The 26,783-nt window shown below is 47.3% G+C and overlaps 1 protein-coding gene across 1 annotated transcript; it reads left to right on the top strand.

Moving 5' to 3' along the window:
- The first annotated feature begins 272 nt into the window (after window positions 1-272).
- EMC1 (ER membrane protein complex subunit 1) lies at window positions 273-25,532 on the top strand. Its single transcript, XM_082229937.1, has 22 exons — window positions 273-427; window positions 1,053-1,177; window positions 2,408-2,473; window positions 3,543-3,636; window positions 4,588-4,716; window positions 5,782-5,908; window positions 7,149-7,298; window positions 8,785-8,952; window positions 10,694-10,765; window positions 13,348-13,470; window positions 13,937-14,033; window positions 15,218-15,334; window positions 16,255-16,454; window positions 17,341-17,490; window positions 18,299-18,460; window positions 18,586-18,705; window positions 19,599-19,736; window positions 21,141-21,314; window positions 22,175-22,385; window positions 23,509-23,593; window positions 24,619-24,748; window positions 24,994-25,532. Exons 1-22 carry the CDS (start codon window positions 318-320, stop codon window positions 25,171-25,173), a joined length of 2,928 nt encoding a protein of 975 aa, XP_082086063.1. The 5' UTR covers window positions 273-317; the 3' UTR covers window positions 25,174-25,532.
- The last annotated feature ends 1,251 nt before the right edge of the window (window positions 25,533-26,783 follow it).

The raw sequence follows: 26,783 nt of genomic DNA, 5'->3' as shown, positions 1-26,783 counted from the left end.
TGTAGTTCGCTTTTGCTTCTGGGTGGCAGATACAGGTGTGGTTAAAAGAATAATAATTACAATGTTTATATATTTATCACATTCTCCGCCCTCTGCGTGCGAAGGGAGGGGGGAAAGTCTCAAGGGGCTTCGAAACTGCTGCCTCCAGATCACTGGGGGGGTCACTCTAACTCTTCTCATTACATATCTCTATGGAGGCAGAAGGCCTAGGAGCTGCTCTCTATGGTCCCGGAAGCTCTATGGTGCCGCGGTGCCCGATGGGATAGCGAGGGCCTCCTTCCCTCTCTTGACCCCCCCCCAAGTCTCCCCGGCCTGTCATGGCGGCGTCCTGGTTTCTGTGGCCTTTGCTGTCACTCCAGCTGTTTCTCCTGTTCTCGCCTCACCCAGCGGACGCCGTTTACGAGGACCAAGTGGGCAAGTTTGACTGGTGGGTGACAGGCCGAACTGACCTCACCTGCGGAACTCCCCGCCACAGGAAGTGCTGATCTGAGGGAGGGAGGTTTCTAATATAAGCTGATGGAGGGAAAGAGAACCCCTGATCAGTCACTGCTAGTTCAAACCCCCATAATTGATTGATTGATTGCAGACCCTCTGTTCTTTGATGTTGCCTAATGTTAATATTTATTTATTTATGTATCCCACCTTTTTCCCTAACAGAGACTCATGTGGTTTACATAGTAAATCTGGATTATTTTGAAAGTTGCATGAAGTTTTGCATTAAATGTTCGGTGCCTGACAGAACTGACCATATTATTTCACTACAGTGATACCTCGGGTTAAGTACTTAATTTGTTCTGGAGGTCCGTTCTTAACCTGAAAATGTTCTTAACCTGAAGCACCACTTTAGCTAATGAGGCCTCCTGCTGCCGCTGCGCCGCTGGAGCACAATTTCTGTTCTCATCCTGAAGCAAAGTTCTTAACCCGAGGTACTATTTCTGGGTTAGCGGAGTCTGTAACCTGAAGCATATGTAACCTGAGGTACCACTGTACTTTCTGCTATGTGCTGTTCATTATTTTTAGAACAAAAACACACCCCTTTGTGTTTCTAATAGGAGACAGCAATATGTGGGAAAGCTTAAGTTTGCCTCCTTGGAAGCTTCGCAGGGCTCCAGGAAGCTCATTGTGGCCACCGAGAAAAATGTGATGGCGGCTCTGAACTCCAGGACAGGAGACATCTGTGAGTATCTCTTAGGCAGTGGACAGGACGGGGCCTGTTTATACCTATTGCTTTGATAGACGCATTGGTGATAACCTCTGCATGAGGAGCAGGGGCTGGAGTGGATGTGCAACTCAGACTAAGGCAACTTTGCATGTAGAGTACCCATATTTTTCGCTCTATAGGGCGCACCGGCCCATAGGGCGCACCTAGTGTTTTTTTTTGGGGGGGGAATAAAGAAAAAAAACTATTCCCCCCCCCCAGACGCGGGGCTGGGGCGGGGGAAGCCTGAGCTTCCCCCGACCCCAGCCCCCAGAACAGGCTGCTATCCGCAAGCCTTGGGAGCCCGGCGGGAACTTCCGCCGGCCTCCCCAGGCTTGCGGATATCTGCCTGAAGCCCGGGGCGAGCTGCTCAGCATGCCCCAGGCTTTGGGATGCAGGCTGCTATCCGCAAGCCTTGGGAGCCCGGCGGGAACTCCCGCGGGCTCCCCAGGCTTGCGGATAGCTTCCTGAAGCCTGCATTCACCCTATAGGACACACACACATTTCCCCTTCATTTTTGGAGGGGAAAAAGTGCATCCTATAGGGCAAAAAATACGGTATTTGCTATGAGTGCATTAGGCTAATGGTAACAGTACCACTCTATTCTGCCTTGGCCAGACCACATCTGGAACACAGTGTCTAGTTCTGGGCACCACAATTTAGGAAGGATATTGACAAGCTGGATCGTGTGCAGAGCAGAGCGACCAAGTTGATCAAGGGTCTGGAAACCAAGCCTTATGAGGAACGGTTGAAGGAGCTGGGAATGTTTAGTCTGGGAAAGAGGAAACAGAGAGGGGATACGATAGCCATCTTCAAATATCTAAAGGGCTGTCGGATGGAAGAGGGAACATGCTTGTTTTCTCCTGCTCTGGAGGGTAGGACTCAAACCAGTGGCTTCAAGTTACAAGAAAGGGGATTCTGACTAAACATCAGGAATAACTTTCTGCCTATAAGAGTGGTTTGACAGGGGAACAGGTTCCCTTGGGAGGTTGTGGACTCTCCTTCCTTGGAGGTTTTTAAGCAGAGTTTGGATGGCCATCTGTCAGGGATTCTTGAGTTGTGATTCCTGCATTTCAAAGGGTTGGACTACATGGCCCTTGGGTCCCATCAAACTCTGCAATTCTGGGAGAAATGGGTGCTATTAGATAAAATGGCCCAACTCTTGAAATGTAGCTTCCTCTGTTCATTGGACTCCTGTTTCTTTTTAAGTGTGGCGCCACGTGGACAAAGGAACTCCTGAAGGAGCGATAGATGCAATGCTGATCCATGGACAAGGTAAGTGAAGCATTTGTATTCTAGCTGAGTTATTAGGTCTGTAGTGCTGGCCATAATATTTCTTAATGATCTCCCCTCCCCACAAATTCTGGTTCTTTGAGTGTTCCCATTTTACAGAAAGGAAGACTGAAAGTTCTTTCTTTTTTAATTATTATTAAAGATTTTCTTGTTTTACAGAAGCAAGTGTAATGTCTCTCGTATTTTTTCCATGTAACATTTTTACAAATCCGTTTCATTTGTTGAGACATTACGGGGAGAATAAAAAAGGGGGGTGGAGGGAGGGAAGATGGATGGGGGTGGGGTAGGGTGGCGATGTTTCTATGATGCTTAATGTATGTAGGGTTTGGTGTCAGCGTTGCTTGTGCTGTTCACTTGTGTTCCTTTGGTGGTGAGAGAGGTTGGGGTTGGCCTAGGGTGTGGTTGTTTGTTTGTGATTGGCTGTGGGTGTTTTGGATCAGGTTAGCCATATTGATTTGTATGCTGTTGGTGGATTATTGTCATTGTCTTGTTGGGCTGTGTATGTGATAAAGGGGAGCCATACTGGGGTAAAGGCGGGAAGACTGAGAGTTGAGAGACAAAACTATGAGCCCAGCAAGTCCTTGGCTGTTTTACAATAGGGACAGGGAGCCTTGTTTTTTCACTTGAGGCCTGCATTCCCTACTGAGTCAAAAGTGGGCAGAGCAACAAGTGTGAATTTTACCTTAGCACAGTCTGGTTTCTACACACACACGCATATGCCTCTCTTTATCCTTTGTCTGGGCATGCAAGAACCATTATATGAGTCCAAGGACATAATTGCAGTCCTATAAAAACCCTCAAGGAGGGTGCTGAGCTGGTCCAGGAGAGGGTATGTCCTGGGGAGAGTCCTGTGTTCTTCGTCCCATTCTATAGAGTTGAACACAAATGGATGAGACGGAGTGGCTGCAGGCCTTGCTTGTTCCAAAACAAAATGAGGAAAGTCAGGTGTAGATTCACCACCTCTTTATTATGAAGGAGGGGTACGCTTCTTCTGAGCTCTGTTTGTGGGTACTTATACTATACCAGCTGTTTTCACCACCCCATCGTATAGATGCCATCACTGTCTCCAACGGTGGTCGCCTCCTGCGCTCCTGGGAGACCAACATCGGGGGCTTGAACTGGGAGATATCGATGGATGCTGGCAGGTGAGAATTTTGGGTGGGTGGGTGGAATGTTGGGGAACTCGTTTGCAACCTTTTGGGGGGTAATGGCAGATTTTTTTATCACCATATATAGGGTCCCGCTGATCATGTTCTTCCTCTGCACTGTGAGTGTATACAGAGGTTGATTCTCCCACGATTAAGAACTCTTTCCCTGGAAAATCTTCTGTAGACGTTATGTTCTTTTGCTTGAGGGATGCTTCTTCCCATTTTATTGAAAGGGTTGCAGAAAGCTTTCTGACTTCAGCATAAATAAGGTGTAGTGTTTTGTCTGTTCCTTGAAAAAAGGAAGTACATTTGTAGAGACCTGCACTGGTTGCCGATTTGCTACCGGACCGAGCTCAAGTTGTTACTTTTAATAAATAAAGCCCTGAGTGACTTGGGACCAGTTTGCTTGTGAGATCACCTTACCTTACCCCATATAAGCCCACCTGACCGCTCCAATCTAGGGAACTGGCACTTTTGCAGGTGCCACATAATACTTGTTCCACATTTTTTAGAAATTGCTCTTTTAGTGTGGCAGCACCCACATTTCTGAGCTCCTTGCTGACTGAGATCAGGCAAACACCTTCACTCTTCTCTTTTTTGGGCCTGCTAAAAACGCTCTTGTTTAGGCTGGCCTAACCAGGCATATAGAACGCTGGTGCCTGTTTTAATCTGGCTTTTAACTTATTGCTGGTTTTAATTATTTTGGAATGTTTTCAATAGCCGTTTTTAATTGGCTTCCCCGCCCTTCCCTTATAATTCCATTCTTTTGTTCTTTTCATAAACTGCTTTGAGGTTTGTTTCTGCGGTCAGGCATCGTATCAGTTTTGTGAAACAAATTGAATCTCATCCTCTAGTCATAATTGTTTTAGCTAGTTGTGTTTGTAATTCTGCGGTGAGTTCTCTTGGTCTGTGGCTGTAAGAAACCATTTGTGTGTCTGACTGTTCAAGTTTTCAGATGGCTAGTTTGGTGGGACTTCAGGACATGGTGAAACACGTAGCCATCTTGAAGAAGAACGTGCTCTCTCTTCACTACCTCTCCAATGGCCATCAGAAGTGGTTAGAGCATTTGCCAGAAAGGTAGGAGGTGATCGTGGGCCGTGCTCGTCTCTGGTTCAGGGAGGGGCTGTAGCTCAGTGGTAGAACACCTGCTCTGCATGCAGAATGGTCCCAGGTTCAATCCATCTCCTGGAAGGGTTGGGAAATAATAGACCAAAGTAGCTAAGTGCTCTGCCATACTCCCCCAAAAATAAATACGCTCCCACACAGGCAGAAAAACATTAGGTCATTGTCTTCCTAGGAGGCAAACGAGGTCTGTAAATGGGGTGTTGCATGCTGCTTATTCAGGATTTAGATTCCTCAAGGGCCTTTAGGTTCTTCTTATGCACATTGGGATGGATCAGTTAAACAAGAACAAGTGGAATACGAAAACACACAGGAAGGGCCGTAGCTGTTGACAGGGCATCTGCTTTGCATTCGGAAGGTCCCAGATTCATCTCCTGGTAGGCCTGGGAATGTCCTCCACCTGAAACACTGGGGAGCTGCTGCTGGTCAGTGTAGGCAATGCTAGCTAGCCAGACCAGTGGTTTTGACTTGCTGTAAGACCCTTTCCTATGTATTCCAGCTGCTCCATTCTGTTCCACCTCCTCCACCCCCCTCTCACGGTTTTCTGTTTTATCTGCCTTCTGATCAGCTAATCAGTCAACTTTCCATGCTCACAGTCCTCATTGGTCTGATCTTAGGGCTCCCTTCTCCTCAACTTAACTCCCCCCCCTTTTTTGGTACTTCTACAAACCTTTGGGTGCCCCCCAGTTTGGTGATGTGCATATGGTGCTGTTTTGCCTGTGGAAGTAACATCTCCAGCAGCCTGATCATTAGATATGTGTTGTCATTCCATGTAAATCTGAAGACATTTGTTACTGATGGTTGCACCTCCATGTTCAGGGGCAGCCTACCACTGGTTACTAGGTTCTGGGGGTAAACAAGAGGCAGCTGCTCTTGTCATGCTTCCTCGGGGCTGCTTTGCTGGTAGGCTGGAAGGTGACCACGTAGACCCTGGAGCTTCCAAGCTCTACCTTCCCCTGTCCCCCAAAGACTTGTGGTGACAGCCAGCTGACTTAATCAACTTCTGATATTCCTTGCTAGTGAGGTTGTCCAGTATCAGCTGGTGTATTCCCACGGGACGGGGGCGGTGCACACAGTTGGAGTCAGTCCTCAAAGCCACTTCAGCATCGTAACCTTCAGCGTTGAGGATGGAGAGATCACAAGACAGGTAGGACAAGGTCTGGGCTCAGAATGGAATTTCTGTTTCCTTGCGAAAAGCTGGGTTTTTGCTTACTTTTTTCCCCAGGAGGGAGGATGGCATTTGGAAAATTTGCAGATTTAAGACTGTGATTCTGTGTGTGCTTACTCAAGGGTGAACTTGACTGACCCCTGTGAGAATTATTCCTGAGTAGCACTGCAGTGTTTAATCAATTGGGTTAATAAACTGTAACTGTGCACTCCAGAGGTGATTGGACTCCCAGCTTCCATCCAATAAAGCGAGATGAGCGCTGCAACCCCAGAGTCGGTCACGACTGGACCTAATGGTTTACCTTTACCTTTAGCAGGGACACGAGTGGCGCTGTGGGTTAAACCACAGAGCCTAGGACTTGCCGATCAGAAGGTCGGCGGTTCGAATCTCCACAACAGGGTGAGCTCCCGTTGCTTGGTCCCAGCTTCTGCTAACCTAGCAGTTTGAAAGCACCTCAAAGTGCAAGTAGATAAATAGGTACCGCTCCAGCGGAAAGGTAAACAGCGTTTCCGTGTGCTGCTCTGGTTCGCCAGAAGCGGCTTAGTCATGCTGGCCACATGACCCGGAAGCTATATGCCGGCTCCCTCGGCCAATAAAGTGAGATGAACGCCGCAACCCCAGAGTCGGTCACGACTGGACCTAATGGTAAGGGGTCCCTTTACCTTTACCTTTAGCACTGCAGTGTTTAATCAATTGGGTTAGTAAACTGTAACTGTGATTGGACTCCCAGCTTCCATCAACCCAGCCAGCACAGTTAGTGGTCAGGGATAACAGGGGTTGTAGTCCCAACAACATCCAGAGGAACCACAGGCTCTCCATCCTTCATTAAAAGAAGGCAGAGGTAGCTGGGGACAGTATAGGCAAGGGATGGAGGGAGCTAGCTGAGGGGCAGCGAAAGCAAGAGTTCAAGGACAAGGAACCTGCGGCCGTCCATCTGCCTGTTGGACTCAGCCCCAGACAGCATGACCACCTGTCAGGGATTATGGGAGCTGTAGTCCAGCATCATCTCAAGGGCACCGTGTTGGCTACCGCTGAATCATCACAAAACCTTTTGATTGACTAAAAAGGAAAAACAACAACAGGTGCCCTTGATAAATTGGACAGCATATTATATCAGTATTTAGACTCTTAATGAAAATGTATCTGCTGTGTGTGGTGGAGAAGGGAGCTGCTGTTGGGGATGTGAATCCAGTTTCTCAACACTTTTTTCCTTTTGCAGGTCAAGGTGGCAGCCCCCTGGGCAAGGACTCTGAATGGAGCTTGTGGCGTGGTCGGAGAGGGAGTCCTCTTGTGCGCCGACTCAGCCACTCACTCACTCTATGCCTTGTCCCTGGATTCTGGGGAAGAGGTGAAGCAGATTCCACTGCAGGTGAGGGGTCTAGGAAGCAGGCTGATACCTTTGGATGGGTTTGGCTTTCAACTTGGTGTATCTGAAGGGTTACTAGCTATGGCAGCTATGTTCTCCTTCCCCTGTTGGAGGCAGTGTGCCTCCTCTGAATGCCAGTTAATAATCATAAAACCTTTGATTTATGAATTGCCTTCTAAACCTTACTCTCAAGGCAATTAACATACGTGATACAGTCGTACCTCGGCTCCCAAACGCTTTGAGAGCTAAACGTTCCGGCTCCCGAATGATCAAAAACTGGAAGTGATTGTTTTGGTTTTCAAACGTTCTTTGGAAGCCGAACATCCAGCGCTGCTTCCGATTGGCTGCAGGAAGCTCCTGCAGCCAATCAGAAGCCGCACCTTGGTTCTCAAACCATTTTGGGAGTCAACTGGACTCCCGGAACGCATTCTGTTCGGGGGCCGAGGTTCCACTGCAGTTAAAAACAGATTTTGTTTTTGTTTAAAGATGCATTCAAAACAAGACTAAAAACCTAACAAGTGGCTACTCTTGATAAAGACCCATTTATTTAGCTGGGGAAACTTGTCAGGACAAAAATGTCCCCAGTTTCCCCCCTGGAAAGCCTATTTACAGGGAATCCCCAAGTCGGGAGATTGCTGCTGTGCTCAGATTCTGTGCACAGAGTTCGGTGAGATCAGAGCACTGCATTGTGATGGCTTATTCAGCTGTGCTCTTCCAATGGCTTTTGTAACGCAGCTAATTTCCCCGTCTTTTTGATGCTGCACCATCTGTGTCAGGGAACCCCTGTGGGAAGGTCAATAACATGGATAGCCTCCATAGAGGAGGAGAATGGCTATCAATGGCTGCAAACGACGACAGCTGTGCTCTGCCCCTATAGTCAGAAGCCCTTGAGTACCAACCAGTTGTTGGAAATCACAAGCAGAGAAAGTTCCGCCTTTCCATTCAGGCATCCTTTTAAGACTTCTGGTTGACCACTGCAAGAACCAGATGCTGGGTTAGATGAGTATTTGACCAGATCTAGCTTCAAGGCCCATGTTTTTACGTTATAGGATGTAGTGATAGCTGTCAGCTAGGGTTAGACAAATTCCCCCATTGGAGGCCATACGCCTCTGAATCCCAGTTGCTGGGAGTTGCACATGGCAGAGTGCTGTTGTGCCCATATCCCAGTTGCTGGTTTCCCATTGAGGCAACTGGTGGGTAACTGTGAGAACAGGATGCTGAGCCAGATGGACCAGTGGTCTGATCGAATGTTCTTGCGTAGCAATGGACACCAATGTGGATTACACAAATCCATGGGGAATAGGGCCATCAGTGGCGATATACTCTCTCCACTGCTGGAGGCAAACGGGGAGAGTTGTTGCTGCGCTCTGGTCCTGCTTCCGATTCCCAGAGGCATCCTTTGGTTGGCCGCTGGATGCTACAGGGCTCTCCTCCTCCTCTTACATCCCATGTTTGCCTGACTTGCCTCCTCCTCTTCCCCCCTCCACAGTCCCTTGGTCTGGAGTTTGCCAGCGGCTTCCCGTCCCGTTTGCTTTCCTCTCAGCCCAATTCCGCCAGCGCTTCCCGCACCCAGTTCTTCCTGCAGCTGTCTCCAAGCCACTTTGCGCTGCTCCAGCATCGGAATGGCGTGCTGAGCCTCCTCCGGGATTTTCCGCAGGTAAAAGGAAATGGTGCCCTATTATTATTATTTTTAAAAAGGAAAAATGAAGAGGAGAAGCTGTTACTGCAGTGTTGTGTTCGCAAAGTAAAGGAAGGATTGAACTCTGATTAATAAGAATACACACAGAGGCTTGAACCAGCAAGACTCTGAGAAGGGTGCGTATAATCGTCTCTCTGTGCTTGTCCGTGTGCAGCCCCTGGCCCAGGCCGTTTTATTCACAAAAGAACTTTTTACAGAGTGTTCGTAAGAACCAGTCAGATTTCTTCTGAGCATTTCCATAAACCCACGTGGGGACAAGTTAAACTACTAAAACTAATTAAGCACAAGGTAAACAAAGAACAGAACTACAAAAAAGAGCATTTGGCAACCCCGGAGGTAATAAACAAGCAATATACATAGGATAAGAAAGATGGCCAGGAGGACAGCGGACCTTCATGTGAGATCTGTTTCCTGGCCCTAAGATTAACATCCTACATCAAAGAAACTTGCCCACTGTCTTTGATGACCCAGGAGCCTGCCTGGAGAAGCAACTGGACTGTGTACGTGACTCCTCAAGAAAGAGAAAGGGGCAGTAGAGGAAATGGCCAGAGATGCAGAGGTGTAGATTGATCAAGAATCATATCAAAATAGTTTAAACCCAGTCAACACAATGCTTTCATTACTGACACAGATGGCTTACTCTATATTTGTTATAATTCCTCATAGCAATCCCACCTGATCACTACATCTCTGGATATTTGCACTCCTACACTGCAGTGCCAACACCTTGATGTTTTACCTGTTAAAAGCCAGTCCCCTTGAGGAATGTTACCAACTCTGCCGATGTACATTGAGAAAGGGCTGTAGCGCAGTGTGTGTGATCTCTCCATAGATCAGGAATGAGGAACCTGTTGTCCTCCAGAGATTGTTGGACTCCAATTCCCACCAGCCCCGATGATTGGCCATGCTGGCAGGTGGGATGGTGGGAGTTGTAGTCCAGCAAGTTCTGGAGGACCACAAGCTTCACATCCCTACATTAAAAGAAGGCAGAGCTGTGATGGCAGTAACCCACCTGTAAATGTAAGTGACGGTCTAGTTAGTGGGTGGGGAGCCTGTGGCGACCTAGAGGATGTTGGACTATAACTCCATCAGGCCCAGGCAGTATTGCCGGTGGCCAGGGATGATGATGGAGCCCAGCAATGCCTGGAAGGTGGCAGGTTTCTGCATCTCAGCTGCAGAAGGCTCCAGGACACCTCCTGTTTTAAAAAGATCAGGGGCAGTTGGTTTGAGAAGTTCTCCCACTTAACTACAGCCCATCTGCTTTGCATGCAGAAAGTCCCAGGCTCTATCTCTGACATCTCCAAGTAGGTCTGGGAATATCCCACTTTCTAAAACCCTGGAGGACCACTGCCAGCCAGTGCAGACAATACTGAACTAGATGGACCAGTGGGTCTGATTCAGTATAAGGCAACTTCTTTATGTTACCGAAATCCCTCTCTACTCGATACCTTGGGAAATTTGTCTCTCTAAGAGGAAGATCTGAGCAGGGGGAGCTGGTGATATGACTCGGTGCAGGGATTTTTCAGTAGGCAGCCGGTCCTCCTGTAGTCTGATGTTCAGGCTCAGGTTTATTGCCTAAGCTCCTAGGCCAAGGTCACCCAAGGGAACTTTTATCTAAGTGCACCTCTCACCCCACCAAACCCAGTGTTTCTTCCAGGAGCATTTTCCTTACTCATTCTCTCACTGCTGCGTTTCTCAGGCTGTCCTCGTGACCTTCGCAACCACCAACGAGAAAACGGTAGCCGCGGTCCTCACCTGCAAGTCCGAAGTGGTAAGTTTGAGGGTGACATGTTGGGTGAAATCAGAAGCTTGGCTTGTCCCTGAAATGCCCTCGACTTCCTCAGGATCATGCTGGCTTTTGTTGCTGCAGTGTGATTACTTGTCTGCATTCAGGCAATCATCTCTCTACTTTTAATAAGCTGAGATACAAACATTTTGGCAACTTCCCTTCTCCCGGTGTGAGCCAGCAAACAAATGGTGATGTCTTTAACTTAACTTACCCATTTTCTCTGAATCAGGTTACTATAGTTAATAGCTCTGGGATGAGCCAAGATTTGAAGTCAACTGCAAACCATGGTTTAGTGTCCTGACTTGTTACAGAAGCTGTTAACCATAATTTCTCAGATTGCAGGAAACAGGAAAGGCAGCTGGACTACAGCCCTGGGCAGCACAAGCATGCTTACTTGGGCTGATGGGTACTGTAGTCTGAAACATCTAGAGGGCACCAAGTTGGGGAAGGCTGAACTATAGCTGACAGCTTCGTAGTTGGTTTGCTGGTTTGTGTGAAAGGAGGCAGCTAGTCTTGTTTTATATCTTGGTTTGTTCAGACATTCTTACTACTTGAGATTCTCCCACTGTGTGACTTTGGAAACCTTGTGGTAGACTTCTTTTGTGTTAAAGAATAAAATTGCAGAAGGCAATTGCCCACAGTCTGAAATTAGGTATTCTTGTGAGCCAAAATACTGGTGAGTGCAAAGAGGGCATTATTGCTTTGTTTTTTAAATAACAACAAATTAAGTAGTAGCTTAAATGGATACTATTTATAGTGGTTTCAAATTCTCTGAGTGCTGCATGTGGATTATCTTGTCATCCACACAACAGCCATGTAAAGTTTGCCTGCATTATCATCCCCCTTACCAACTGCAACATGGCAGATGATAATGCGTCTGACACTTGGAAGGATGTGAACACCCAGGCGCCAGAGCTAAGGTTGTGCAGTGGCTGAGAGGCTGAGCTATGGCTCGCAAAGTCCCCAGTTCAAATATTGCCTGCCATGAACTCACCACTCACCTCTGACCTCATGTCAGCTCACAATCTATGGTTTGAGAGAGGCCACCAAATCGGCATAACACAACATGATTTCTCCTGACTGTGGTTTGTTGGTACGTCTGTGTTCACCACCCATTGACAAGCTACAGTGATGACTGTCCTTTTGCCTTAATGACCACGGAGACAGGAGTGAACTTCTGAAGCTGATGGAAAATGGAAGCAGGCGGCACTTCCTGTCCTAAGTTTGGAAGCTCAGAATAATGGTCTAGGTTCACAACTGCAGTTAGCAAAAACTATGATTTCAGGTGTAACAGGGAAACCTTGGCCTTATGTTATGACCATGAGCTAGCACAAGCCTTGGGTCTGCACACTTTCCCCTCTCCTTTCCCATCTGAAAGAAGAGGAAATTGAAATCTTCTACTTTGGTTTTAGGGACGCGGGTGGCGCTGTGGGTTAAACCACAGAGCCTAGGACCTGCCGATCAGAAGGTCGGTGGTTCGAATCCCCTCGACGGGGTGAGCTCCCGTTGCTCAGTCCCTGCTCCTGCCAACCTAGCAGTTCAAAAGCACGTTAAAGTGCAAGTAGATAAATAGGTACCGCTCCGGCGGGAAGGTAAACAGCATTTCCGTGCGCTGCTCTGGTTCGCCAGAAGCGGCTTAGTCCTGCTGGCCACATGACCCGGAAGCTGTATGCCGGTTCCCTTGGCCAGTAAAGCAAGATGAACGCCGCAACCCCAGAATCGTCCACGACTGGACCTAATGGTCAGGGGTCCCTTTACCTTTACCTTTACTTTGGTTTTAGAACCAAGGGCAGTTCACTGTAGTAGTAGTAGCAATAATAATAATAATTTATTATTTATACCCCGCCTATCTGGCTGGGTTTACCCAGCCACTCTGGGCTGCTCCCAATTGAATATTAAAAACACAATACAGCATTAAACATTAAAAACCTCCCTAAACAGGGCTGCCTTCAGATGTCTTTTGAAAGTAAGATAGTTGCTTATTGCCTTGACATCTGTTGGGAGGATGTTCCACAGGGCATGCGCCACTGCCGAGAAAGCCCTCTGCCTGGTTCCCTGTAACCTCACTTCTCACAGTGAGGGAACCGCCAGAAAGCCCTTGACGCTGGACCTCAATGATGAATGATGGGGGTGGAGACGCTCCTTCAGGTATATAGGACTGAGGCCGTTGTACAAGGAACTGTAGTTAGCTCCAACTGTGGCGAGTTAGAACAAATTGGGATCAAGCCATGCTTCAATACCTTTGTTTTTAAAAAACCTCAACTGAGTTAGAACAAACCACAGTTTCCTGAGTTTGTGCACAATGGGGAGCTATTAACAATTATAAAAGCAGATTTTTTTAATCTTTCCCCGCGTGCAAAGGAGGAGCAAGGAGGGTGAGAGCATGACCCTTTTATTCATGCAGGCTTGTTCTCAGGACAGTGCACCCCACCCCATCACAATCTTCACTCCTTGGGTCGGGTAGCTACTCTGTTGCTCATGGTGATACTGCATGCATGACGGTGGCCTTGATATTAAATCCTATCCCCCCCCTTTCTTTTAATTTCTTCTGAATGACACTTAAGGAATCCTTATCCTGCCACAACCAGTCCTATGTAATTAATCTGTACTTGGCTGAAACTGGGCAGAGGCTGCTGGATACCCTTATCAGCTTCACCTTGGAGAAAACTTCTTCGAGGCCAGAACAGGTATGGGGAGTGGTCTTGGGGAGAGAGCGGGAGCAGAGGGGCCTTGGTGGGTGTCTGAATTTTCTGTGCTGTCCACGGGGAACACAATGGACGAGACTATATATATTAATCACAAATTGTATTTGGGGGGCAGCTCAGAGCAGACCCATTTAAATTAATGGACCTAAGTTCTCAGTTCTCCTCAAAGCAGACTTGCTTAAATTATGACCTACTTGAGCCCATTAATTTTGACAGGTCTGCACTTAAGTCAAACTTGGTTGGATACAATCCAAGTTTCCTCTCCAAAATAAAGTTACTATGAACAACAGGCCTCAATCATATAACTACCCACACCAAGAATCTTAGCAGTCTTTTCAGAAGGCTCTATGTTGCTTCCTTAATTGGTTGGACATCTTGCTAATCCTGCAAGCTGATGATACCCTGATGCTCCATCCACCTGCCCACTCCTTTCCCCTTTTTCTTTCAGCTTTACATTCAGGTGTTTCTGAAGAAAGATGACTCTGTAGGCTACCGAGCCCTGGTGCAGACGGCGGATCACATGCTCTCCTTCCTTCAGCAACCAGGTGACCTTTCTGCTGTGTTGCACAGTTCATTTATTGCACTTATTCCCCACAGAGCTCAAGGGGGCATATGCAGTTCCCTCTCTCATTTAATCCCTGTGAGGTAAGTTAGGCTGAGAGGCAGGGGTGAGCTTCATGGCCCAGTCTCCTAGCTTACTAGTCTGGCATTCTAACCACTACCCCACACTCCAGGCTTTACCTTTCTGGTAACTGGACGACAGAGAGATGGTTTTGCCAATGGCCTAAGAAGGAGAATTAGAAGCCCTGGCTGTCTTTCCAAGCAAGTGTTTCTAGGATTGCAGTCTAAGAGTTGCATCTCCCTCAGAGTAGACCTGTTGTAACCAATGGAGCTAAGTCAGATTCATTCATTTCAAGGGGTCCGCTAAAACTGGAGACAGCCCCACCTCCATATTTCCTTTTACGACCGCCTATGCATGCAGGTAGTGGGACGCGGGTGGCGCTGTGGGTTAAAGCCTCAGCGCCTAGGGCTTGCCGATCGGAAGGTCGGCGGTTCGAATCCCCGCTGCGGGGTGCGCTCCCGCTGCTCGGTCCCAGCGCCTGCCAACCTAGCAGTTCGAAAGCACCCCCGGGTGCAAGTAGATAAATAGGTACCGCTTACCAGCGGGAAGGTAAACGGCGTTCCGTGTGCTGCGCTGGCTCGCCAGATGCAGCTTTGTCACGCTGGCCACGTGACCCGGAAGTGTCTCCGGACAGCGCTGGCCCCCGGCCTCTTGAGTGAGATGGGCGCACAAACCCCAGAGTCTGTCAAGACTGGCCCGTTCGGGCAGGGGTACCTTTACCTTTACCTTTATGCATGCAGGTGGTGCTGTGGGTTAAACCACAGAGCCTAGGACTTGCCGATCAGAAGGTTGGCGGTTCGAATCCCCATGATGGGGTGAGCTCCCGTTATGCGGTCCCTGCTCCTGCCAACCTAGCAGTTTGAAAGCATGTCAAAGTGCAAGTAGATAAATAGGTACAACTCCGGTGGGAAGGTAAACGGCGTTTCCGTGCGCCGCTCTGGTTCACCAGAAGTGACTTAGTCCTGCTGGCCACATGACCTGGAAGCTGTATGCCGGCTCCCTCGGCCTATAAGAGCGAGATGAACGCCACAACCCCAGAGTTGGTCACGACTGGACCTAATGGTCAGGGGTCCCTTTACCTATGCATCTCTTGTTTTTTCTCCACAGGGAAAGTTTTGTGGAGCAGAGAAGAGTCTTTGGCTGAAGTGGTCAGCTTGCAGATGGTGGATCTGCCCCTGACCGGCGCGCAGGCAGAGCTGGAGGGTGAATTTGGGAAGAAAGCAGGTAAAGCCACAGTTGGTGTTTTTTTCCCTTTCCCAGTCCTGAGGAAACTCAACAAGACCCTCCAAGTCAGCAAGGCTGCCAGGTAGTGTTGCACAGGTGGATTGCAATTTATTATTCACCCTTCACCCTAAAGGTCTCAGGGCAGGTAACAACAGTTAAAACACAACATTAAGAACAACTTTTAAAAAGATAAAATTACAAAAACAAGGTGGTTCCTAAAAATATTCATCTTGTGTCAAAAGCTGGGGGTGGGGGGTGTAAAGAGGTGCTTCTTCAGCATTCTCCAAAAGCTGTGTAATGAAGGGGCCAAAATAATTTCTGCAGGGAAGGTTCCACAATTTAGTTGTTACATCTCTGATACTGCGGCTTTTGTTCTTACTCCAGTAAGTACATTTCAAATATTTTCTGCTTTGTCTTTTTTGCTGTCATGGAACCAGCAATTCAAGGTAATTCTCCAGTTGTCTTTTTCACTTGATTTTCTTGACAATCTTGCTTTGGAAAGGTGTGTGTGTGTGTGTGTGTGTGTGTGTGTGTGTGTGAGAGAGAGAGAGAGAGAGAGAGAGAGAGAGAGAGAGAGATTATCTGTGTTAATCTATGGGGCTCTGTCTCTTCCATGAGCTTCCTTGGTCCTGTTGAATTGTGCTTGCTGTCTGGACCACATGGCTCCACAAACCTGCTCTCCTGCTCGCCAGCAGTGAGGAATCGTGTCCAAGATCCCCTGTCCTTCTCCCAAGCTTGGAAGAGGAGGGATTTCGCAACGGCTTCAAGCTTTCTTTATTAGAGAGGCTCAGAAATGTCAGCCAAGTTAAGAATATGAGAACGCAAGAGCAATGCTCATCTGGTCATGCTGCAGGCTCTTCCCTCTATCTTAACCTCTGCTTAATTTTTGGGTGTGATACGTTCTCTCACTCCCTTTCCAGATGGTCTGCTGGGCATGTTCCTGAAGCGCCTGTCCTCTCAGCTCATCCTCCTCCAGGCCTGGACCGCTCACCTTTGGAAGATGTTTTACGATGCCCGCAAGCCCCGCAGCCAGATCAAGAACGAAGTCAACATTGACAACTTGGCCCGGGATGAGTTTAACCTGCAGAAGATGATTGTGGTGGTCACAGCTTCTGGAAAGGTGAGGAGTGTGCTTGTGAGCCAGGAACTTAAGTTATATAAGAGAGCTCTGCTAAATCAAGGGTCAAGTCTTATCTTTAGTTCAGTGGCAGAGCGCCTGCTTTGTAGGGCTGGGAATGTCCTCTGCCTCTGGAAACTTGGAAGAACCGCTGCCAGCCAGTGTCAACAGAACTAACCTAGGTGGACTCAAGGGCCTGACTTTGGTATAAGGCAGCTTCCCATATTCCTATGTGTCCCACTATCGTCAACCAGATGCCATAGTGGGAAACCCACAAGCAAGGCATGAAGGCAATGGCCTCGCGTTAAGAGGTGGTAGACTGCCACTGAACATGGAGGTTGTACTCCTGACTCTTGCGGCTAATGAGAACATTAGGAAGAGTCTCACTGGATCAGCGCAAAGGCAGCCACCCTCTTCCACCACGCACAATATTTAAATCATAGGATTGTAGAGTTGGAAGGGATCCAAAGGTTCATCTAGTCCATGGGTATGCAAACTAAGGCCTGGGGGCCGGATCCGGCCCAATCGCCTTCTAAATCCGGCCTGCAGACAGTCCGGGAATCAGCATGTTGTTACATGAGTAGATTGTGTCCTTTTATTAAAGATGCATCTCTGGGTTATTTTTGGGGCACAGGAATTCGTTCATTCCCCCCCAAAAATATATATATAGTCTGGCCCCCCCCCACAAGGTCTGAGGGACAGTGGACCGGCCCCCTGCTGAAGAAGTTTGCTTACCCCTGATCTAGTCCAACCCCTTACAATGCGGGAATCATTTTCCATGCAGATCACCACATGCTGTTGTGTCCGCTTGCTGTTGTGCCATCAAGCCTCTCTGCCATATGAACCCGTGTGGCTTGACCATTGTGCGGTCTTTGTGTTCTCTGTCCAGCTCTTTGGAATCGAAAGCAGCTCCGGGACCATCCTGTGGAAGCAGTACCTCCAGGACGTGCGGCCGGGCTCATCCTTCAAGCTGATGGTCCAGAGGACAACTGCCCACTTCCCCCACCCTCCGCAGTGCACCCTCCTGGTCAAGGACAAGGTCAGGACCCACGTCTGTGATGGTCTGTTTGGACATGGGAGATATTGTAGGGGGAAAGTTCATCTGTGGGTAGCTAACAAGCCCTGAGTTTGAAAACTGAATTGAAAATAGAATTGCCAGTATCATAATGCCAGTATGCAAAGCTGTAGTGCGACTGCATTTGGAATACTGTGTGCAGCTCTGGTTGCCTCACCTCAAAAAGGATATTGCACAGTTGGAAAAGGTTCAGAAAAGGGCAACCCAAAATGCTGAAGGGGGTGGAACGGCTCCCCTGTGAAGAAAGGTTGCAGTGTTTAGGGTGTCTTACTTTAGAGAAAAGGCAAAGAAGAGGCAACATGGTAGAAGTTTATAACAATTTTGCGTGGCATGGAGACAGTGGATAGAGACATTTTTATCCCTCATATCACTGGAACTTGTGGGAATGCTGATTGTGGGAAGATTCGGGAGAGAGAAATGAAAGTCTTTCTTCACGTAGCGCAGAGTTAAACTATGGAACATGTTCCCACAGGAGGCAGTGATGGCCAGCAACCTAGATGGCTTTAAAAGAGGATTAGAGAAATCCAAGAAGGTGGAGAGGGCTGTCATTGGCTACTAGCCCCAATGGCTATGCTCTGCAGCCAGGAGGCTTCGGAATATTGGTTACTGGAAAGCCACAGGAGGGGAGAGGGGTCTTGGGCTCAATCCTGCTTGTTGCTTTGAGGCCACTATGAGAATAGGTTGCTGGGCTAGATGGGCTCATTGACCTGCTCCAGCATGCTCTTCTTACTTTCTTATGAGCTTCCTGCCCCCGTGCCTCTTCCTCTCCCAGGAGACCGGCAAGAGCTCCCTCTACGTCTTCAACCCCATCTTTGGGAGGTGGAGCCAGGTGGCCCCTCCGGTGCTCAGCCGCCCCATCCTCCAGTCCCTGCTGCTCCCCATCATGGACCAAGATTACGCCAAAGTGCTGCTTCTGATTGACGATGAGTTCAAGGTGCGGTTTGCCTCACCCTTTGGTTATGCGGAAAGCCTCTTGAAAAACCCTCACACTTCTTTGACCCGTTCTCCCTTCCTTCCTTCCTTCCTTCCTTCCTTCCTTCCTTCCTTCCTTCCTTCCAGGTCACAGTGTTCCCAGCGACAAGGAACGTCCTCCGGCAGCTTGAGGAAATTGCTCCGACTGTCTCTTTTTACTTGGCAGACACCGAACAGGGCAAGTTGATGGGACGGAGGCTGCAAAAGGTACTTGGCTCTCTTTTTTAAAAAAATAATATTTATTAAATTTTCACAAATTATATAAACATACACATTACATACTACAGACAAACAAACACAAAACAAACAAGTATAATTTCAAAACCTTATTTTCTTAAAACCTACTTCACCGACCTCCTCATACCTCCCCTTTCTGCATTCCAATTTCAAATTTGGTTCAGCAAATCCTCACCCTTAATTTTATCTAATTGTATTCTTTTCTTTTCTTTTAGCTTAATCTTTACAGCTGTAATCCACTTACTTTCTATAATCACAACATTTTAACACTCATTAATTTTACAATGTCTCTTAAGATAGATTTTAAATTTCTTCCAATCTTCTTCCGCCGTCTCTTTCCCCTGGTCTCGGATTCTGCCAGTCATTTCAGCCAGTCCCACATAGTCTATCACCTTCATCTGCCATTCTTCCAGGGTGGGTACAAAAGGTACTTAGCTCTCATTTCCCCCTTGTTAAGATGGTGTTAAATACTCTGTGTGTTGTTGTGGGCCTGTAACTGAGGGGTTTAGTGCCCCCCCATACTGCTGGCGTGTCCGTCCAGGTTGGCCAACTCAGAAGTGATGTCATCAGTGGGCACTCTCGGGCTTACCCTGGAAGTGGAAGTTTGAACCAGCCCCAGTAAGCATGGAGATTGATGGCAGTTGTAGTTAATCAATTTCCAGAGGGCCAAAGATCCCACACACCTGCTGCAGCGGGTTGAGGTTCTGTATGCATTAAGCTTCTTGTGCAGGGAAGTTGCATGCAAGCAAGGAATCGTGCTTTCAGTACATCTCGGACTGGGGGCCTTATATTGGGAGGACAGGACCTTCTAGGAATCAGTTTGACATTTTTTACATCCTGGGGTTCTTGGCCATTTGTTGCAGGACCTGACAACAGAGGAGAGCTGGGAGATCATTATCCCCCCTGACGTGCAGCGGATCGTAACCATCAAGGGGAAGAGGGCCAATGAACACGTCCATTCCCAGGGCCGGGTGATGGGAGATCGCAGTGTTCTTTACAAGGTAGGAGAGGGTGTGTGAACGTCCAGTGGGTCAGACAGCATCACATGCCTTTGCAGTTCTCATAGGAAGAATAGAAAGATGCCTTGTGGTGAGCCTGGTTCTGTCTACCTCAATATAGCCTACACTGATTGGCAGCAGCTCTCCAGGGTTTCAGGCAGGATTCTGTCCCAACTCTACTTCGAGATGCTGCCACGGAATGAACCTAGGGCCTTCTGTATGCAAAGCAAATGCTCTAATGCTGAACCTTGGCACTTCCTCGTAAAATAAACTTAAGAGCTTAATCCTCATGATTCCTAATAAAGAGCTGATTTATCGTATTTTTTGCTCTATAAGACTCACTTTTTCCCTCCTAAAAAGTAAGGGGAAATGCGTGTGCGTCTTATGGAGCGAATGCAGGTTGCGCAGCTATCCCAGAAGCCAGAACAGCAAGAGGGATTGCTGCTTTCACTGTGTAGCGATCCCTCTTGCTGTTCTGGCTTCTGAGATTCAGAATATTTTTTTTCTTGTTTTCCTCCTCCAAAAATTAGGTGCGTCTTGTGGTCTGGTGCATCTTATAGAGCGAAAAATATGGTAAATAGAAGCATAGGAAATTTTCTTATATCTAGACAGATCCCTGGGTCCACCTGGCTCAATACTGTCTGGTTGGCAGCAGCTTTAATATTCAGCCATTGTAATTCCCCTCAAAATAAACAAGAGTCTTGTCCTTGTGGTTCTTTAAAAAGGGAGCTGATTGAAATTGAAACATAGGGAACTCTCTTATGCCAAATCAGACTGACCAGCTCAGTATTGGTAACACTGACTGGCAGCAGTTCTCCAAGGTTTCAGACAGGAGATTTTCCGAGCTGTACCTGGAGAATTGAACCTGAGACCTGCATGCAAAGCGAGTGCTTGAACACAGAGCCATGGCACTTCTGTTGGGATTACACTCCTCCCGAGCTGCAGATATGTGGATTGTTGCATGTTACATGTCTGTTTACATTCCAGCACCGATTGCTGGAGTCCGTGAGCGGAACTTCTGCTCTGTATTGTTTTTGTTTTCAGTTTCTCTCGGAGAAGACGGCAAGGAGACATGTTTCTCTTTGCCCTGATTTATGTATAATAAATGCATAGTTTAGTATGTGTCCACGCCTCAAGCCTCATCTGTTGCGCAGTTTACACTGCTGAGAAATGTGTGCTCAAAGCTGCTCATCTTGAGTCACAGACGCACGTTGGAGGAGCAGAGGTCGATGGATCTCTGCAGCGGCAAGGCTGAGAGGGAGACGCTCCAGCTGGGGCTGAGCCAGCTGGCTTTTCATCCCCCAATTCTGACAACTTCCCCCTATGAGTCACATTGTTTCATGCTGGGAAGGAGACACACAGGCTAGTAGGGCCTGTTTCAAGGTGTCAGCCTTTGTCTTGTTGCAGTCGTTGAACCCGAACCTGCTGGCGGTGGTGACGGAGAGCACGGACACCCACCCGGAGCGCACGTTCATTGGGATCCACTTGATTGATAGCGTCACTGGCCGGATCATCCACTCCTCGGTGCAGAAGAAGGCCAAGGGGCCGGTCCACATTGTCCACTCGGAGAACTGGGTGGTGGTAAGCAGTGTCCCCATGCCTTACCCTTTCATGCGGGTGGAATTTGTGAGACCATCATGAAGGAGTTGTGGAAGGAGAAAGGCCTAGTGTGCCATTGCCTGGGAGTTTGGGGTTTTAGTTAGGATCAGCAGCAATTAAAATACCATACAGTGGTACCTTGGTTCTCAAACTTAATCTGTTCTGGAAGCATTCCAAAACCAAGGCACACTTTCCCATAGAAAGTAATGCAAAATGGATTAATCTGTTCCAGACAGCAATTTAACATGAATTTTACTATCCAACGAGACCACTGATCCATAAAATGAAAGCAATAATCCATGTACTGTACTATAAAATAAAAAGGCTGTATTGTAGATGATTTAAAAAATAATAATTCTTACCTGCACTGATGATAGTCATTGTTTGGATAGGGGACTTTTATCCATTTCCGCAGTCACACAATTAAGCAATCAATCAATCAATCAATCAGTAGCTGAACTGGATTCCACACAGTGACAAAAACAAATTAATTGAAAAAGCCTCAAAACCAAAAAAACAAAATAAATAGCAAAAACAAAAGCACCAAACCTAATCCATTCCGGAAGTCAGTTTGACTTCCGAAATGTTTGAAAACCAAGGCGCAGCTTCTGATAGGTGCAGGTGCCCCGGAAACAATAGCCAACAGCTGCATCAGATGTTCGGCTTCTGAAAAACGTTTGAAAACTGGAACACTTCTGGGTTTTCAGCGTTTGAGACCCAAGGTGTTTGAGTACCAAGGCATTTGAGAACCAAAGTACCATTGTATTAAAAGTAGTTTAGATTGATCGTTATTAGTATTTTTATTATTACTTCTGAGCCAGCTTTCTCCTCTCCCACCACAGTACCAGTACTGGAATGCCAAGGCCCGCCGCAATGAATTCACAGTGCTGGAGCTGTACGAGGGGACGGAGCAGTACAACGCCACGGCCTTCAGCTCCCTGGACCGCCCTCTCCTGCCCCAGGTCCTGCAGCAGTCCTACATTTTCCCCTCCGCCATCAGTGCTATGGAGGTCACCATCACAGAACGGGGGATCACCAGCCGCCACTTGCTCAGTTAAGGAGCGGGCCGGGTTTTGAGCTTTCTGATCAATCGGGATTTGAGAGTGTGGCCACCTTGAAGCGGGGAGGGAGCAGCCCCTTTCAGTTTCAGAACATGCAGTGAAAGGCTTTCCCATCAGCTTCTACCAAAGGCCTAGTGGTTCGGGGTGGTGAGGAATTTGAAGACCCTTTACTATTTCTGCAGCAGGGTCTCTTGTCCTCAGTGTCCTCGAGCCACCCAATCGGCATGAAATCGGCTTCTGAGCCACCGAAAAAGTGTCTTCTCACTTTTCATGCCGATTGGAGTGGAATGAAGCAAGTCAGCCACTGAAGTTGGCTCCTAGGATCACTCTAGGAGGCGTGTGGGAAGAACACCAATTAGTTGTTCTCCATGCTCCAAAGCTAAGCATTTAGGAACATGGAAAACTTAAGTTGCTTCCGTTTCCAGAGAATGGTGCACAAGTTCTGTTATGTACAATGGGTTTTCAAGAAAAATGTCGACTGAGCAACTCCTCTGGAATCGCCTCCGACATGATTAACGACCTGAGCCTCTGATAAGGCTCCAAGCACGTTCCCATTACGCAGAGTATCCAGCACAGGGAAGGACGAGAAATATGAGCTGCATGCTAAGAGTTTTATTTCTAGTTACGCAGACAGAAAAGAAACAGCCTCTCTCTGTGAAAGCAGAGAGCAACGGAAAAACAAAGGAGCAGGAAACCAGTAACATCACATCCGTCTCCTGTCTTCCGTGAGACTTCCAACAGTCTGGAATGTCTCTGGAATGCAAAACAGAGTCTTGTGACTCTGAGAGCACTGCACAGTGGCAACACACAGAAAGCAACAGAAAGTACAACTTGGATCACCCCAAAAGGAGATACAGGAGACCTCCAAATCATTTGCCCGTGAAAATAGTAATTCTAGCTGAAAGGCAACACATGGAGATCTGCACTGCAATGCATTCCTGATCATGATACGGTATTATACGGTATTATAATCATGATCATGATACGGTATTATACGATAATCTTAGAAAATTGTATAATCTAGCACTTCTGTTGCTCAGGAATTTTGTGTGAATTTTGTGGCAATTGTTGAAATAACGTTTGCCGTGGTGTTTGTTTCATTTGTAACTCTGCAGTTGGACTTCCTTCTGGGGCGATCCTTTCACTCCCCAAGGCTCTGTTGGACCCACGGCGGCCAGAAATCCCTACAGAGCAAACTAGGTAAGGAAATTGGGGTGGGTGTAACTCCTAGGCCTTTGGAGAAGCCTTTGAGTGTGTGCAGCAGATTTTAGACAGGCAATCTAGTAGAAGGACTGTAGGAAACTAGGATTGGCCTCAGGTAGAAACCAGATAGGTCCTGTTCTGTGAAGCACTCTTCCTTCCCTCAACATTCACTTTTTGGTCTTTCTCTTGAAGTCCTTTTTATGCTGCCCCAAGCCAGACAGCTTGTCCATCGATAGTCCTGTGTGGTCTACTGTGATTGGATTCCACTCTCAAGGAATTCCTGCAGAAAAGAAAGGTCTTTCTCCCATTATCAGGATTGGGGATTGGGGAACCTGTGCCCTCCAGCAATTACAGTGGTCTGGGATGATGGGAGTTGTAGTCCAGAAATATTTAGAAGGCCTCAGCCTCCAATCATCATTATTGGTTCCACAACCCTGAAGTTCTAAACAGACCTTTTATCTATTTATTTTATTTAACAAAATTAAGATACCACTTTATTGTAGTGAAATCTTTTAAGCAGCTTACAAAGAAATATTAAAATCATCAATAAAATGCAACATGAGAAGGGAGGGGGGCTTTGAGGAGGTTCCTTCATTTTTCATTTCTTTGTTTCCTTCTTTCTTTTTTAGTATACTGCCTTTCCATATTGTTGTACACAAGGCAATTTACCAACTGAAAAAACAACAAAATATACAGCATAGATCTCGCATCTTTTAACAATGTGATCCAATACAAATAGGTCACAATAGAAATGACTTAAAATAAAGTAATATTCAGTAATCCGTTAGAATATAATAATATGCAATAAAATTAACTCTCAAAATACTAGCAAATAATCGAACAGAAATTCACTCTCAACAATTTCAGTAAATTATAATCAATGAAAATAACAGCGAAGTTACAATATATAAAATACCACAATATTGGGGGGGGGGAGCCCCATGGAGCAGTCCAAATGAATCTTGTGGAGAGGTGGCTGAGCCTGTTGCTTGGATGTCCTGCTCTTGCTTGCCTTTTTCCAGGGAAGAAAACTTGATCCCGTATTCCCCAGACGTGCAGATCCATGCAGAGAGGTTCATCAACTACAACCAGACCATCTCCCGAATGAGAGGCATTTACACGGCCCCATCAGGCCTTGAGTCTACATGTCTGGTGAGCCCTCTTAACTCCTCACTCGAACGATGCACTTTCTTCTACAAGGTGGTGATGGTCACACGGGGCTTAGATCAGGGACAGGGAACCTCTGGCCTGTCGGTGGCACCGTACAAGGACAGGAATGGACTCCTTGGCCTGATTCAGTACCCCCCCTGCACCAACTACATCCAAACATTTGCTTGAGGCAGGACTCGGCTGTCCTTGGCCTTTTGTCACTTCTGTTTTCTTAATTTCACCTGCAGGTCGTGGCGTACGGCCTGGACATCTACCAGACCCGAGTCTACCCCTCCAAGCAGTTTGACGTCCTGAAGGATGACTACGACTACGTCCTGATCAGCAGTGTCCTTTTCGGGCTGGTCTTTGCCACCATGATCACCAAGAGGCTGGCTCAGGTGAAGCTCCTCAACCGGGCCTGGCGATAACCAGATTTGCAGAAGCAAACCCGGTGGGGCTGGACAACAAAGACCCTGGTCCACAAGGAGAGGGAGGATCTCAGCCACATTGTTGATTAGATAGCTGTTACCCTGATGGAACAAGATCTGTGGGGGCCTTTTTTTTTCTGCGCCTCGTCTGCTGGAATAGCTAAGCCCAGTTCCTCGTGGGAAATGAGAAACGTCAGGAACAAGAATATGCTACGAAACAAAAGACTATAAAGTTTTTATTTTTTCCTTGGGAACTGGTCCAAGGTGGTCCGGGTGCTTTGTCTTGACTACCTTGTAATGTAACACAACTGATCCCATCTCTGAAAAGCACCTTTGCCATAAAAGTCAATCTCCAGGTCTTCAGCCTGCATCATCACATACATTTTACTTGGGAGTTTCTGATCCACCCCTTACCCTCCCTGAAAACCCTTAACTCAAGAAAGCAGTTGGAAAAGGACTGGGGGAGATCAGGTTAGGTTAGGGTGGCATAGGGGAATTTTGGAAGTATGCTAATTAAAATGGATTTGAATACAGATCAGATCAGCTTGACATTTAATAGCTCAGGGAAGGGGCATTGGAGAAGATGTGACTATAATGATTTAATATTCTGGTTGTTGCACTGATATTTTCCCCCATTTGATCTTGTGTTCCTGCTGCAAACACACATAATTGTTTGACTGTTTCCTGTGATGTTTATCTCTTTGCTCTAGGGCTTGCCGTTTAAATTACACTGACTGGTGTAATGGTAAATGTGACTGGTAGGCTCTGAAAACATATCCTGCATTGGGGTGAATGGAAGTACTTGAAGCTAGGTTTCCTCCCTTGATAATATAAAATAAAAACCTTTTAAGTTCCAAGTGAACCTTTTTGCTCTGCATGTTCTTTACCATGGAATGTATCAGATTGTCCTAATCAGAGTAGATCTATAATGGTCATGGCCTACTTGGATCCAGTAATTTCAGTGGGACCACTCTGAGCAGGATTTAGACACAACCCCATGCGGGTTTTGTTTTTCCTTATGGGGGGCAGGAATGTTGATTTTCTGGTGCTGAGTTGTGGCTGAACTACACCTCCCCCATCAACCCCAGCAAGCATGGTCAATGACCAGGAATCATAAAATCATAGAATTGTAGAGTTGGAAAGGACCCCAAGGGTCATCTAGTCCAACCGCCTGCAATGCGGGAATCTCAGCTAAAGCATCCAAGACAAATGACCATCCAACCTCTGCTTAAAAGCCTCCAATGAAGGAGAGTCTACCATCTTCCAAGGGAGTCCATTCCACTGTCGAACAGCTGTTAACTGTCAGAAAGTTCTTACTGATGTTTAGTTGGAATCTCCTGTCTTGTAACTTAAAGCCATTTGTTTGAGGATGATGGGAGTTTAGTTCGGCAACATTGGGAGGGCCAGAGGTTCCCCAGAGCTGGTTTAATAAGAAGAATCTAAACCTGCTTTCACTAGTGCTCTCCAGACTACAACTCCCACCACAACTTAAGGGCTGCCACGGAGAAGGCACGCTTCACAAGCCAGGTCACACTCCCTGCATCTCTCCCGACAAGTGACATCAACAAATGCTACCACATTAGTTCTGTTAACATGGCCTGAAGCCAGAT

Source organism: Podarcis vaucheri, assembly GCF_965113315.1.
Source record: "Podarcis vaucheri genome assembly, chromosome: 7".
Taxonomy (NCBI): Eukaryota; Metazoa; Chordata; class Lepidosauria; order Squamata; family Lacertidae; genus Podarcis; species Podarcis vaucheri.
Note: the sequence above shows the minus strand (reverse complement) of the source record. Positions and strands in the feature narration are given on the sequence as shown.